A 17,187-nucleotide genomic window follows, 5' to 3' on the forward strand; every position below is an offset into this window, starting at 1 on the left:
AAATTTCCTAAGATTATAGTTGACATCCAATGCATGACGTAATACCCACACTCAGTGCTTCCTTTTTGTCTATTACACTAAATACATTATGAAATTTAGATATGCAACGTTCAGTACAAATTAGTCTACACAATACTAAAATATAAGTGAAAACATATTGTTTAAATAACTTACTTTAACAACAATCCACCTAGCAGGAGTCTTGGATTTACTTTGTTGAGTATCGTCAAGTCCTTTCAAAGCACTATTGAATACAAACATAGATTCTTATTGTACATTTAAAATTTTGATTTACCTGACTAATGCTAATGCAAATATATTAAAAAACAACACTGACCTATTAATTATGCCTTTGAGGTAGTTGTCTGGCTTATTATGCAACGAACAAAACCAAATGACAACATTTTCCTTAGGCAAAATGACGACCATTTGCCAATGTGCACTGCAGTGGAGACCAATATATGTTATTATACTATTATACATTATTTAAATTCATTTGTTGAGTTTAAGTTACCCATTCAAGTAGGCTCCTAGGTACACATCTCGTTTTGAATTTTGCATCCAGTTCTTAATGTAATTTTCTGATTCAAATTGTGATTGGCCAGATCTCTGGATAGACTGTGGCTCGAGGAATCCATACACATCGATATTCCCAGCTCGCATACTTGTCTCAGTCATATGCCTATTATTGTTAACACAAAGTAAATTATGCATGAAGGTAAAACAATAAATTAGGTAACTAACAATAATCTAAATTGACTTACAGAATCCACAACTGTATAACAGATATGCTGAGACATTGACCACCATGTGCAATTTCAGACAGATCTTCATGCTTTATGTACAAGGGAAAGTTTTCATTAAATAGGCCAAACAAGGTAGCATCCCACATAACCTGCAATGGCTTCAGAAAAAGCTGTGGAATGGTCAATGTCATTAGATATAGCGGATCATCGACCTCATCATCCGGCCTATCTGCAGGTTTCGCGGGTCTCACAGCTCCCTGTTTATCCAACATAATTAATTGACATAATTTAATCACAGTAAACATTTTAATTGGAAAAATAAGCATTTAATGACACTAAAATACATGTTCTGATAAACGCTTGACTAGATGTGTCGGCCAAGCAAGGAATGTGTTAAGAGCCTGTCCCACGACCTTAACCTCTTTAGTGGGTACAGGAATGGGAGCATCTACATCTCTAATTTCCTCAACACTAACCTTAACTTGATCATGCAGCAAAGGAATGTTGTGAATTGTTGTAGATCCCTCATAAACTCTTCCCAGGGCAACCAGGCGAGAAGGATATTCTTCAATATACAACCCACATTTGTATGAGTCACCGGTGTCTAGATCGTTCCCTGAGGGATCAACACAACTCTCCTTTGTGCTGACACGAGCAGCTGAAGGACCAACATCAGGTTCAGGAGGCAGTGCGAGTCCCTGTGATTGCATTTGGCTGAAGGATAACATTAGCCGTCGAGTGATTTTTTCTGTGATTGAATCCTCTAGTTGGTCCTTGATTTGTTGCGTCAACTGTTGCAGGTATTCGGGAGCAATGGAGGAGGTCCTTGAAGCTGATCCAAAGTATTGTTTGATGGTTATACCGGCTCCTACAGCACGCACACGACCAGGGTGTTCTGGTCGCCCAATGGCAGCAGTCAGTATATCATGACGTCCATGGGTAACAAAGGAACCCTGTGAGGCCTGCTCCTCAAGCGCATCCTGTGAAGAACACATTTATTCTATACTTAATCACACAATAAAAAAAATAATTACAATTATGAATTGAAAGTGACTTACAATCTTGTCAGCAATTTCCTTTGCTGCTTCAGATGTCATGTCACCAGTTTTCTTGGTGCGGGCTAGCTTCCACTTCACGTGTCGTTTGATGGGAGATGGAGGATCAATGACGGTGTCAGTGCTTCCGGATTGAGTTGCTTCCTCTAGTTTTTTCTTTCTCTTCTCATCCATCAACTTTTTTTCTAAATATTCATAACCCCCACGAGACATCACGTGAGGGGCAGTGTTTTGTTTTTGGACAGCTTGTGCTTTTTTTCGAACATTCTGTAAAAATGAAACATTAATGAAACTCATGATTACAATGTATTATAATAAGTTCATTTAAAGTTAAAAAAATGAAAATCCCAAATTAGTTACCTCCCATGAAGGGTCTCTACGGCTCTGACAAAATTGGGTCCATTTCTCCTTGCTAATGCCGTACATTTTGCATACAGTGTCATCAACACTATCCTTGTCAGCTGCAAGTGCCCATTTCGACGTCAAATCAGACTTAAACTGTCTCCACCGCTCCCCCACAGTCTGAAGTATTTTCTTTTTTGTCCTTAAATCAGATGCTTCAGGGATATCAAATTCAGCCTAACAAAGAGTAAATTAGGTTTTATTAATACTAAATTCAAATATTTGGCTAACAAACAATATGGAACATGAAATAATACATGATACCTGAATATCCTCCCATATCAAATCCTTCTGAGTAATAGGGACATGCTTCCAATTTTCGTATGTGACATCCACCTTATCACGAGCAACGATCCCTAAATATGTTCTAAATTTCTTGCTGTGGGGACCGTCTGCTTTGCCAGTAACAGGATCCACATGGACAAGGGGTCTCTCTGCCCCAACTGGTCTAGTCGCCAATAATCTTAGGCGTGAGGCCTTTCTAGTCCGCTTCAATGGTGGTGACGACGAATGCGATGTTACACCAGTAGAAGGAGGAGGAGGCGGAGGAGAGTTTGACTGTGTAGCCATTTGGCTGTGAAAAAAAAAACATTAATTCAATATGTTATAAAAAATAAATGCGTATGAATGTAATTAAATGAATTGAAATTAAGTACAAAATAAAAAAAATTACATTAGACGATGTTAATTAATTCTCCTTCATCGTGATCATTACGATTAGCATGAACATCGTCAGTTTCTTCTCCGATGACATTAGGTGACAATTGTGTGGACAAAGGACTAACATAAGTATCAATGTATGAATAATCATCTTCAACATTGACACCTATTGTTTTTCCATGTAAAACCACTGACCACCTTTGATCACAAGGGTCTTCGACATAAAATACTTGTTTCGCTTGTTCTGCCATAATGAAAGGATCATTCTGGTATGCGAGTTTGTTAAGATCCACCAACGTAAATCCCACATCATCGGTCCGCACACCGGTATTACTGTCAACCCACTTACATTTGAAAACACAGACAGTGAATTTGACATAGTTAAGCTCCCAAATTTCTTCAATGAAACCAAAGTAAGGGATGAAAGCTACACAAGGATTGTCATCATGTACACTAGCGAAGTGCTGAGATTCAGCCCTTAGGGTAACCCCACTGTTTTGCATTGTACTTTTTTGGTCTTGTGCTTTTGTATAGAAGGAATACTTGTTTATATCATATCCTTGCCAAGTTATAACATTTCTTTTAGGTCCATCTGCTAGCTTTCTCAACATTTCAGAAGCATTATCATCAGCCAAGATTGTGTGTTTAAACCAATCTAGGAAAGTCTTGTTATGTTTTTTCAACACTGAGTTCTTCGACATTTTTGGATTACTTTGTTTGACTAAATTTTCATGACGAACTATGTATGGCAAAACTTCATTACTATTATTCAACACATACAAGTGAGCTTGTTGCAAATCTTCTACACTTGGAGTGATGACATGCAGTCCTCTTGAACCCTTACCTCTTACTCTTTCGTCATGCCGAGACTCGGGAAGCCCAACAGGTTTAGCTTTTTCAATGTACTCTGAACAAAATTCAATGGCTTCTTCTGCAATGTACCTTTCAACAATAGATGCTTCAGGACGGTGTAGATTTTTGGTATACCCTTTTAAGATCTTCATGTATCGCTCAACCGGATACATCCACCGCAAATAAACAGGACCACAACATTTGATTTCTCTGACTAGATGAATAATTAAGTGAACCATGATGTCAAAGAATGCAGGCGGAAAATACATCTCCAACTCACACAATATAATAGCAGCCTCATTTTCCAGTTCGTCTAACTTCACAGGATCAAGAACTTTGCTACATATAGAATTGAAGAAAAAACACAGCCGAGTTATGGCAAGCCTGACTTTGTTAGGCAAAATGTCTCGTATGGCCACCGATAACAATTGTTGCATCAAGACGTGACAATCATGAGACTTTAAGCCTACCAACTTAAGATCCTTCAAATGCACAAGGCTCTTAATATTTGAAGAGTATCCTTGTGGAACTTTGACCCGTCGTAGGCATTGACAAAAACTGAACTTTTCCTTTCTGGACAAAGTATGACAAGCTGGAGGCAAGTATATTTTTCTACCATCAGACCTTGGATGTAACGACGCTCGAATACCCATCTCAGCTAGATCTTGACGAGTATTCAAACCATCTTTTGTCTTGCCGTGAATGTTAAGGAGCGTCCCAATGAGACTATCACATACATTTTTCTCCACATGCATAACATCAATACAATGTCTAACATCTAGATCAACCCAATACGGAAGATCAAACAAAATCGACCTTTTCTTCCATATGCAAGTCTTATTTTTGTCTTTCTTTTGGACCTTTCCAAATATTGTATTTAGGTGTTGAACCCGCTGGAAAATCTGGTCACCAGTCAACGGTACCGGTGCATTTTCATGCTCTTGACTTCCATTAAATGCTTTTTTCAATCGTCGGTAAGGATGATGAGGTTTAAGAAAACGTCGATGCCTAGTGTAAACTGTTTTTCTTCCATGTTTCAGTTGTATGTAGCTTGTGTCTTCTTCACAGATGGGGCATGCACGATGGCCTTTAACACTGTAACCGCTCAAATTCCCATATGCTGGAAAATCATTAATGGTACAAAAAAGCATTGCACGTAAATTAAATGTCTCATTTCGAAACCCATCAAACACTAAAACTCCTTCGTCCCACAACTTTGTAAGGTCTTCAATCAAGGGATTGAGATAAACATCGATGTCATTTCCTGGCTGTCTTGGGCCCGTTATCATCATAGACAACATCATGTATTTTCGTTTCATACACAACCAAGGAGGCAAATTGTAAATCACTAGCAAAACTGGCCACGAACTGTGTTGCGTGCTTAAACTGCCATATGGATTCATTCCATCAGTGGCTAGTCCAAGCCTAAGATTTCTTGCCTCTTTGCCAAAATCCGGATACAAACGGTCTATCTTCTTCCATTGCAAGGAATCAGCCGGATGACGAAGCATTCCATCACAGTTTCTCTCATTTGCATGCCATGTAAGGTCTTTTGCGTCGTCTCCATTAGCAAACATTTGATATTAACCAGACTTAAAACTGCCGACAACAGCGTCAACGAATTCTTGCACCCCGGATACAAAGGTTTCTTTGAATCAGTTTGTAATGTATCATACATAGGGGCATGTGCTTGCTGAAAAGACTCTTGTCCAAGGTCACGAATCATATCCTCCAAGCGATCTCCCATTTCTACATCAAACGGTTCGGATTGTTGCCCACTCTGCATGTCTGTCATTTCACCATGCCATATCCACGTCGTATAATTCCTCTTAATTCCATCACACAACAGATGCTCTCGTATGTCATCCAGTATTTGTCGTCTTCCATTCAAACAATTGATGCAAGGACAATAATATTTTCCATCTTCATCCGGTTGACCTCTTTGTGAAGCAAATTGTAAGAATTGCTCGACGCCTTCCTCATATTCTGGGCTGATGCGACTTTCATTCATCCAACTTCGATCCATCTAAGTAATAACTCAGTCATACTCTCAAAGTTATTCGATGCATGAAAATCTCACTTTTTTTATTATAGGTGTGGCCCTATCCCATTTGGGAAGACCGTCTTTTATGGTAGCTTCATACATCAGGGTTAATTCTATTTTGTTAAATTTGACAAAATTTTGGCAGCATTTCGCATTGGTCTCCAAGTACACAACATGAAATCGGTGAAATTAATTTTCCGATAATCAAGTATGCACCCAGAGAACAACTAGAAATGCATTACCGAAATTTCATCAAATTAAACAAAATAATTTTAACCTTAACACATGAATCTACCATAAAAATATCAGTCTCCCCAAACTGTCCAAACGGACAATTCAAGATTAAATACAATGATTAATGCAAACTATCCGCAAGAATCATTGCATCCAATCTCAAACGGGAATCTAAGGTTCACTCATCATGAACACAATTTATATAGCATATATCAATTGTCATTAATGGCAGTGAACACGTAATAAAAATATTCATTGGTAACAAACATTTGTACCTGTGATGATGAGCAGCACGATCCAAAATGAAAACAAGAATCAAAGAAATAACTGAATGAACACCTACATAAGACAATCTTGTGTATGATAAAAAAAAAAGAGTAAGATTAAGTATAACAAGCGCTCAGAAGATACGAGAACAATTTATTCTAAATTATACACACAACTTCTATTACCTCTCACAAGATCACACGAGAGATGTGGGAGGTGGGGATTCAAACACGACTGCGCTGAGTTTTGTGTGTGTTCTCTAATTGGACAAATCAAATCTCATTACTCTCTGCTTATTTATTAGAAAGAAAAGAGAAGGCATATATTTGTAGAAAAGTGATTACAATTAGATATATACCTGGTAGTACGTTTCGATAATTTTCAGTGGCCCTTCAGCTGAATTAGGGAGTACGTGCCCTCAAGTTGAATGTTAGAGTTGTTGATGTCTCTTAAGCAATCTTCAAGTTGAAAGTGAAGCAAGAGCGACTGACCTTTTCATATAAGAGAAAAAAGAGAACAAAAACAATCCGAAAACACAAACCCACATCTAAGACAGTTTAAATTAATAATAAGTAATTAAGTATAACCCTTAAATCCAGAAAATTAGTAAATAATGAAAGTAGTAAGCATCAAATAATTTTAGATATAACATTTACAATAGCAGGTCAGCATGTACTTTAACAAATGAGAACACAAAAGAAAGGAAATAGCATTACTTCACTAGTTGTGCAATTTCATAGTCTCGAACTCGGTATAATAGCCCTTAAATCAATACCTACGGGAGTGTTTGCTTTCATGCTTTATATATGAAATTCCGGACATGGATACCATGCAAATCAGTAAACAGAGAGATTTGGAAATAAGGAAATATGCCACAAATTTAAAATACTCAAATGAAGGTCCAGCCACTTGAGCATTAATACAAAAACATAGAATGCGAGATTTAGAAGAAAATACAAACCACACAACTTCAGAAAGAACAGTTAGCAGTAGCGGGAACGAGTTAGTTGGCTCTCTCTTGCTCGATTCCAAGGAAATCACTTAACGCTGACTGAAAAGTTACTCGAAATTTCACTATCTAAACTACGATTGGCGGCTAAACAATGAAAAATTAAAGAAAACGCTGGCATTGCAAAGAGGAATTGCAGTAGCACAGTGTGACGCGGAAAAGCGAACGAAAGAAGGAATGAACCTGAGAGCGTTTATCGTAGACGAAAATGGCGTGTTCGGAAGAAGATGGAAATTGAACACCGGCTTTGGTCCGCGCTAGGGCTGTTCCTGTCTCGCTGATTTGCCCGGACTCCAAGCTAATTTTTATTCATCGGGTTTATAAGATAATTTCTCTATCTTTTTTTTTTCATTTTCTTATCTCATGTTTAATTCCTCTGACTCTGATTAAAGTCGAGTCTGAAAACTGGTTAAGATAGTTTATATGTTTAGACTATGCATATTACTTATTGGGGGTGTACAATAATACGCATATTAAGAAAATAATACTACAAATAAAAAAATGAAATAAACTATCATTATCACAATTTTTGAAGTAAAAAATTACTAAACTATCATCATCTCCGAATTGCCTAAGAACGAATATGGAGTAAGTGTTACTGAATAAAACTACCTGATAGGCTTCAAAGCAGGAATAAAACTTAATTAATTAAAATACACAAGGAAAGCTAATATGCTAGTAATTAACTTGCTAAGGTTAATCATGGTTATATATAGGAACTATCTTTCTAATTAGCTAGAGCTACGTACGTACGTATTAGGACGAGCATTTTCTTAAAATTAGACTAAGTTGAGCAAGTCATTTTAATTATTTTTTAATTTTTTTATTAGTTGAGAAGTTCGTTAAACTGTTCCGTAAACAAATTTTTTAAAATAATTTTAATATTTTTTAGTAACTTCTAATATTTTTTAAACATTAATTGAAATAATATTTTTTAAAATACTAAATATTATTTTTTTATATTTTATTTCATTTTTATTCTTCAAATATTTATTCAATTTTTTATTATTTTTTAAATATATTATTTATGTCGGTATATAATTTTAAATTACTTTAACAACTAAATTTATCAAATATTTATAATTAAATAAATTAATTTTTCAACTTTAATTATCAATTTTCAGTTATGCATAGCTTCTAACTAATTTTATCCAACATATACTAAATAAGTGAAATTTTATAGCATTTATTACAGGCTGGCCTACATATATAATGATTGGAGAGGGAGTTAATCCGATGAACGTACATTTAAGTTCTAATACTAGTGCTAATTAATACGAATAATATATGATATTGGATATCGTACTTAAAGCAAAATGTTAAAATTGTTGAAACTGGTTTCCTTCATAGAGAACAAATACTTTACCTGCCGCGTCGTTGTCGCTCTCTCCAGTATTGAATCAAATCACATACTCTATGCAACAAAACCATTCTGCAACCACCTTCTTATTATTGATTGTTATAGATAGTCATTTCTTCTCTGCATGTCATGTGTTACTGATAGAAGATGCTGTCTCACATTTGTACTTCCTACGTCTTCAATCAATCGTATTTTACAACGTGGGTTATTATTAATTTACTAGTATTTTTTTCTCTCTCAGTTTTAACTTCATTTTTTTATTTCTCCTTATTTCTTGTCACATTTTTTATTGTAGTTTTTTTTGTTTAAATTAGAAAATGTTTTATCAAAGTCTCAATGGTCTCTTATATAAGGAGAGATTGGATTATCTGATTTTTATCTTCTCCTTTTAGATAATGTGAATAGGGGGTAATGTAATTATCTCATCTTTTCTCTAATAAAATATATTTTAGGATATTAGCATTAGTTAACATCGGTTTTTTGGAAAACGGATGTTAAGAATGATACTTTATTTACAAATATGCCACCGCGTTTAACTTAACATCGGTTTTGTAAAAAACCGATGTTAATAAGCCGATGTTAAAACTACTTTTTGTAATAGTGTGGTACTACAAGCTTCCCCGCATTGTTGCCGTCATTGCTAGAGCCAGTAACATGTACGTGGAAATTGCTTTCCATTTTTAGGGGTAAGGTGGGAGATGATGGATGAAGAGTTTTCCTGGTACCGAACAAGCCTAGCAAACAATTTCGGGTGCTCTCAAAATCAATCCCAAGGGATTGAGCTAGATGTACATAAGGATAAGGTGTGTGCGAAAACAAAGGGGAAGGATCCTGCAAAAATGGTTGTTGGTGGGTGGCTGTGTGGAAAGGATGCCATAGGAAGAGGTGGTTTGGGCTGACATGGAAGCCATGGAAGGCAGCCATTAGAGTTCAATGAAAGCACCAATTTCTTATAAGCAAAAATTCTGCTCTATGAATCATAACATTTGAGGTCTAGGTACCTCCAGAAAAGCAAGGTAAGGAAAGAAATTGAATATTATTTCTCTGATATCTATTACAAACTAAGCATTCCTTTACATAGGGCCATGACCAGCAGTGCTAACACGGAATAGAAGATGCCTAGAATGCAAGAGAATAACAAAAAATGGGATATTTGTGATAATGGAATAAAACAAAATCAAAATGTGCAATGTATCGTTGAATGGTGCCACACAATGAGGAACAATGGTTGATAGTATATTCCTCATGAGCCAATCCCATCCTGCCAACTCGGCATTCTTGTAACAAAATGAATTTACACAAAATCCCTTAGGTGTTGTGGTGTGGTCCTTTGATGCATGCTAGTGCTTGTCGTGCTTGGTTGTTTTATGTCCACTGGTTGCAGTTGAGTTGCCTTCTTCATAGCACACTCATACTATTAACCTATCAAACAGTGAAACTCGTTGAATTTGTAATTTTATATCTCTTTAGTTGTTCGTTAACGCAATATCAATTTGCCGATCAAACACTCAAACTCATCCCAAATGACTCAGCGGACCTTGTGAATCCCATTATTTTTTAAGTACCACAATCTTAACAAATGTTTGTAGGATTTAGTCACAGACATGTTCTTATTTATCACATTAATAAATTATAATTAGAGAAAATTTTAGAGTTACATCTAATCGTTTGGTCAAGTACTACTGTTAGTTTTTGCCTTTTAGGTATAAATAAATTAGAGAATTTTTAAAATACAATAACAATATAATTTATTAATTAACATACACACACTTATTCTTTTTAATATGTGTGCGTCAATTTTTTATATTAATTTTTTTTTTAAAATATATCAATAATATAACTTTGGTTAGTTTATTGCGCTTGCAATCACAAATCCCATCACATTCCCATTGTCACAATTCACACGCTTCTTGTGTTAATAATTATCCCATGACACATTCTCTCTCCCCTATCTACTAACGCAGTACGTACTGAGTCTCAGACAGAGAGGACTTTGGTGGCAGACTACAATATTTTCCCTTTGGATGGTTTCATTCCATTTGATTCCGTCGTAGTACTCAACAATGTAAGGAAAGAAACAATGCCGTCCGCTCAGCATGATCCATATAGTATTTTATTTTTTCAAATTAAAAATTTAGGTGAGTTAACTTTGGGCGTCTATTAAGTTAATAGTGTAGTGCTCGATCATGCTTTAGTATTTATAATTTTATAGAGTTATTATTGACCTGCAGTAGCTAGTTATATTCGAATTAACGTTTTTTTTTATTTATAATTTCCTTTCAAAATATGAATCTTGTTCTTATCAATTACCCTAACTTTGATTGAGACATAGTCTATAGAGGTATATAGACAAGTACCTAGCTACAGAGATAAATTCCTCAACACACACACACACACATACACAGTTTTCCTATTCATTACAAAATATTTCTTTTTCTATTTTTGTCTTGTTATTATATCACTAACAATATTAATTATTTATCTTTTTTACTCTTCTTCTTTTTCTCTCTCTATAATGACATGTTTGGTTAAGTGTAAAGAAAATAAACATGAAATAACAATATCTTTTCTTTTGTTTAGTTTGAAAAAAAGTAGAACAAAAGAAAAATGAATAAAAAAAGCGAGTAAAAATAAAATATTTTTTAAATTATTGCTTTGCAAGGGAGAGAACGAAAGAAGAAAAAAAAATCTTTTCAATGCTTCAACCATTAACTATTTTACTTAATTATATTTTTGTTTTATACTTTAATTCATGTGTAATTTTATTTTATTATTTGTGGTTAGTTTTCAGAATTTTCAATTGTTAAAATTAAGTTTTATATTCTAATTTTCATTAAATATCAATGAGAACTTAATGAAGGCGTCAAACACCATTTAGTTACTTATTTATCAATTGTTAAAATTAAGTTTTATATTCTTATTTTACTTAATACATTATTATCTTATAGTAAATTTAATTTTGCTCAAGTTCATGAAGGAAACACTGTTCTCCATCAAATGATCATGCTCGTGTAAATTTAATTCAATCATGATTTATTTTTAGGATAAGTGAAGTCATTTTATTTAAATAGAAATCGTTTGGTTAAAAGCACAGGGCCGGTGTGCGCCCAGCCAAAAAGAACAACAAATACAATTAATAAATTGCTCATAGAACAAGCTAGCCTCCCCTGAATATGCATTAAATTAAGTACCTACTAAGTTCTACCCCATCTAATTAACTCTCCCAAAACAAGACAAAACACAATGAGTCACTCATAAGCAACAGCAATACAATAAACGAACCCTCATAGTCATGATATATATAGTCCGAATAAAAATGAAGGATAAAATAAACCAGCCAATTAAGAAGCTTGTATCTAACGGTGATTGCAAGCGATGCAGCATAATCTAGATCTCTGACGGAAGACAAGTGAACCTTAATTTGGTGAAGATAGATTGGGGAAATATTGAATCATGATTTATATATACGTCAACAGCACACTTATTTATATTCTTCCTTTCTCTGCATCTCCCTCTATCATAGGAGTGTTAATTTTTAGACACTTAAACAATTGAAACACTTAAATTAATATTTGTCATGTGTTTTTTTTTTTTTTTTATCTCCCACTTCATTTACATTACATAAACAATCATATATATTTCAACATCCACTTATTTTAAACATTTCATCAATAACTCTTATTTTTCTCTCTTATCACATCATATAATCTATCATACATATTTTTCTTCTTCTTTTTTTTCACTATCTCTAACTAGGATTGTGTTTGTTTCAACGGAGAAAAATAAGTTTAGATATCAATTTTGTACTTTATTGTGTGAGATTGAGATCTCTTTTTCTTTGCTTTATTTAAAAAAAATTCTTCTATTTCTTTTTTCTTTATTTTCTCCTCTAAATCAAACACAACATAATTGCCAACAAAAAAAATATTTTTCCTATTACTTATCTTTCTTCTTTTCTGATCTCACCCTCTCTCTTAATGAATAAATTATTAATTAACAAGAGAAAATAATGTTTATACATAATTTTGAATCTTTATCAATAAGTTAAAAAATACTTGTAATCTTTGAGGGAAAAAACAATTCTATAACTATTAATTAATTTTTGACTCATTTCTATGTTATACATATTCAAATTTTGATTAATAAATTATAATTATGCTTCATATAAAAATGAGTGAATATCATACATTCATACTATCCACCTAATAACTTATCTTCTAGCTAGGTCTCTTTTTCAATAGAGATATCCACACTAAAAATCTCATCATCAATGATATCCACCTCTAATGTGTCTACACGTACGTACACAAGGGGTATCCATCCACGTATCTTTTTTTCAATTTTGTTAGGTTATAGCTAGCTTACTGTACTCCACTACTCTTTTTTAGAGGTTGAAAGAGCTAGGTGACGCATGTATTTATATGTAGGTTTGTATCTTAGCAAAAGTATGTATTGGCATGATATGGCATGTACAGGTAAGGTACTGATAAAAATCAGGTCTGAATCGAGGGCAAGACTGAAACGGGCATGCCGGTATTCGTTGCTGTTCTTCGATCTATATATCCCCATGCAAAGATATATATAAATTCTCTTAACTATGCATGCAATGCAAGTAAGGCACGGGGCCCACGTGTACACATACCTGACACACCCTCTTTCAATATTCTGTCAGTTTATACTGTTCTATGATGTACATTTTTTTGTTTTTTGTTTTATTGTATTCCAAAGGCAGAACTGTTGCATTTTGTTTTGGGCAGTGATAAGTGATGATGATACATGCTATGAGGTCATAGTTAAGAGGATCCCCTCCCTACTAGCTAGCTTGATATATATATTTCTTTTATTGGTGAAAGTTAAGATGAGTTAGATTTACATAATTTAGTAGCATCAAAATATATTTTAAGTATTTAAAAAATACTTACAAATCATTTATTAATAAAATTCTTACGTAATAATTATATTTAAACTCATTCTTATAAGATATGAGTTTGATCACTAGTAACAGAATCAATCTTTATTTACAACTTGATATATAATATAGTGGTGGAAGTAATAGCTGGAATTAATTCTCTTCGATTCAGGTTCTGTGAGGTCACTTGATCTCAGTGGCATGTTGCTTTTCCATGCCATCAGGTATAACTCGTTGACACAAACGACACAATATGAAGGTAAGCGTTTGAAATTAATTGCAGCGAGAGAGAGAGAGAGAGAGAGACATCGCAATGTTCACCTTTGATGACCTCCCTTTTGTTGCGTCATATCCATCTCTAGCTCACTCACACATCTCTGTCGATGCCAAAGTACTTGCAGGATTTATTTGGAATTACCAAAGCAAAACTTGATGATGCAATTAAACATTTATGGCAATGAGTATTTTGAATGGTGTTAGGATGAGTTAGAATAATAAATAGAGAAAAAAACAAACTATACTCTGAGAGAATTTTAACTTTTTGTCCCCTACCACCACCGTTAAATAAAAGTGTAATTATATCTCAATCATTGTAAATTATCTTTTATACTTATTTTTAAATTTAATTTTAATAAGTTTTAAAATATGCCAATAATTAAATATAATTTTGTATTACAATTTAAATTATTTTCTGTAAATATAAAATATAATTTATATATTTTAAATATACTTATGTATTATAAACAAAAGTGTAATCCTATGTTAAACATATTTAAGTCTTTTAAATATTATCAAATTTATCTAGTTTTGTAAAAATCTTTTTTTATCAATAAAGAATTATCAGAATATTTAATAAAACTTGCAGTATCATTTAATTATTCTTTCCCTTACTTTTGTCCAAACATGTCGTGGATGAGCTCTGTAGTCTGTAATACGTTCATTCACCCCGGCCTTCCGATCGATCACCCTAACTAGTCCTTTTCCTTTGAGTTTCTATTCCTTTCTCATTCATGAACAAATTAGCTAAGTTATTTAGATGATGATAAGAATGATAAGTAAAACAATGTAAGAAAATAATTAATATGTTAAGATGTCAAAAGGTTTATAAAAAATTCTGTGCTGATCATAGTTGTAAAATTAATTCCGGCGACATAGTAAGTTAGTGGATCAATTAATGAAATAGGAATTAGTTCGGTTTGACTTGATATATATTAAAAATTTAAAATTATATATGTATTTATTATATATAAGTATATAACTAATATTATTAGAATAGGAAAAGTTCATATCCATACTTCAAAATAACAATTGATAATAATGAGACATTAAAAAATATCATAGAAGTGATCATTTTTTTTAACCAGCCGAGTTGAACCGGTTCAATCGAAATCCAATATTTAATCGACCGGATTTGATTAGATTGAATCAAATTTTACAACTATGATGCTGATATTATTGGCAAGAGTAAAAAAGAAAAAAATGTGTGTATGTGAGGTGGGTGGATTTTTTTGCTATGGAATGTTTCGTCATTCTATTTTTTAAAATTTATGATTTTAATCCTTTATATTTTTTAATTAAGATATTTTATCCTCTATTTTTTAGAAATTTGTAATTTTAGTTTTCTTATTTTTTAATTAAATAATTTTGTTCTATTTTAAAAAATATATGATTTTAATTTTCTTGGTTAATTTTAGACTTGTTGACAGTATTTTTATTTTTTTTAATAAATTAAGCTTGTTAGCAATTAAAAAAATTTAGAAAAACATTTTTCATGTGCATAAGAAATAATAGTTTTCAACCAACATTTACAAAATTAATAAATCAACATTTAAGATTGATCACAATAACTAAAATAATTGATTTTTTTAAAAAATAGAGACGAAATGTCTCAATTAAAAAGTGAAGACTAAAATGATGAATTTTTTTAAAGTGAAAGATAAGATGTCTTAATTAGAAAAAAAAAACTAATAATGCATAAATTTAAGAAAATAGGAAAAAAATTATATTTTAAACTAAAAGTTTTGACAAAAGTTATATTTTTTTTAAAACAAAAACATATTAGAGAGCCCACGAAAACCTGGGGTCGGGGGTCTGTAGTCAAGCGAAGTGCTTTACTGAAGGCCCAGCCCAAAATTTAAGCATCATTTTCTTTCCGACAAACACCCCAAAAAAAAGTGACGGCCTTGGGTTCGTTTTTTCTTTTATTACGTTGTTATTGGTATTGAAGGCTGATTGATTTTATTAATAATTAATTTTTGTTAGAAAATTGGATTAATTTTTTTTTCAAATCATATTTTTTCATTCACTCGAATTCAAAATCTTTGTTAACATGATGAAATTAATATTATTGGGGCCAACAACTTATTAATATTCGTTTTGTTTTATTGTTGAAATAAAAAATAAAAAAGAAAGGTCATCAGATATTGCATTGAAGAATTATAATTAGGCTACGTATTCAATTAACTTCTTGGCTTCTTGCTGTCAGTTTTTTTTTTTACTTTAAAAGAATTCAGGTTAAATATAGAAAGCTCTTAAAAAGTTATCTTTTAATAAATAAAAGTCTCAATAACCATCAATATCACAGCACTTTAAAATGCCCATTCTGCCAATAATCTTGTGGGTGTTTCCTTACTAACTATAGTCTCCATCGAGTGTTTGGGCAGCAAAAGGATATTTCTTTCTGTGGTGGATATCATGACTTTAATACCATGTTAAAAACGTGGTTTAGGATAGATGATATCTTTTGTTGTAAAATAAGTAATTTTGTTATGGATAAAATGAAAAAAAAAACTTGATTATTCGAACAGTTTTATGAAAGAAGAAATTAACTATCAGTTACTATCTATTAATTTCTAAGTACCTATATCTCTAATAAAATATTTAAGACACATATATAGACGATGGGGTGGCAGTAAAGCAATCGAGAAAAGCAAGAAGTACTTTAATAAAAGACAAAATTTACATAAAAAACAAAAACGTAACAACGTTAATAATTTAATACAAGTTTTCTTCCTTTACATATTGTTAATCATTATTTTTAATCATATGTTTTTCAATTATTAAATCTTGGGACACATAATTGATGGACCAAAATTCTTCAAGACTATTAGAGAATATTCCGAATTTTTTGTGGATTTCTTCAGATTTGAGAGCATCAGTCTCCATATATTGTATGTATTTCATGCAAATGACAATGAAAGATTTGATTCATTTGATTTTCAAAACAATTGAAAGGCCCTATATTGTTTGTGAGAAAGCATCCAGGCCAAGTTGTTATAGATTCTGCTTCGTCGTTATTTAATTTTTAAGGTTATATAATTGTGGATAAATATGATAGCTTTAAACAGCGTCTCATTCTGTTATAATTAACAATGATACAGTTGTCTCTCTTTTTCTTTATGCGTGGAAAAGGCATAAAAATATGCTATAATATTTAGTCTCATATCTGTATTTAATAAAAATATCTATTGCCAAAACTATATTTATTTATATTTTGTAATTTTAGTATTAATTTTTGTATTTTATGAGTACTTATGTCCATTTCCAAACCCATCACTCATACTGCTTCAATCAAACAAAAATATTATTTTGGACTAAGATCACACCTATTATCCGCATAGGTGGAGTTAATTATTTTAGTATTTTATTT

General features: G+C 32.6%; 1 protein-coding gene across 1 annotated transcript; it reads right to left on the reverse strand.

Moving 5' to 3' along the window:
- Positions 1 to 586: 586 nt before the first annotated feature.
- Positions 587 to 6,507, reverse strand: LOC106798914 (uncharacterized). The gene is made up of 8 exons (XM_014776209.3): positions 6,446 to 6,507; positions 6,269 to 6,332; positions 2,468 to 2,777; positions 2,162 to 2,380; positions 1,805 to 2,068; positions 1,166 to 1,726; positions 896 to 1,003; positions 587 to 664 (listed from the first exon to the last, which is right to left on the reverse strand). Exons 3-8 carry the CDS (start codon positions 2,771 to 2,773, stop codon positions 587 to 589), a joined length of 1,536 nt encoding a protein of 511 aa, XP_014631695.2. The 5' UTR covers positions 2,774 to 2,777; positions 6,269 to 6,332; positions 6,446 to 6,507.
- Positions 6,508 to 17,187: the final 10,680 nt, after the last annotated feature.

The sequence above is a fragment of the Glycine max genome, chromosome 6 (assembly GCF_000004515.6).
Source record: "Glycine max cultivar Williams 82 chromosome 6, Glycine_max_v4.0, whole genome shotgun sequence".
Lineage (NCBI taxonomy): Eukaryota > Viridiplantae > Streptophyta > Magnoliopsida > Fabales > Fabaceae > Glycine > Glycine max.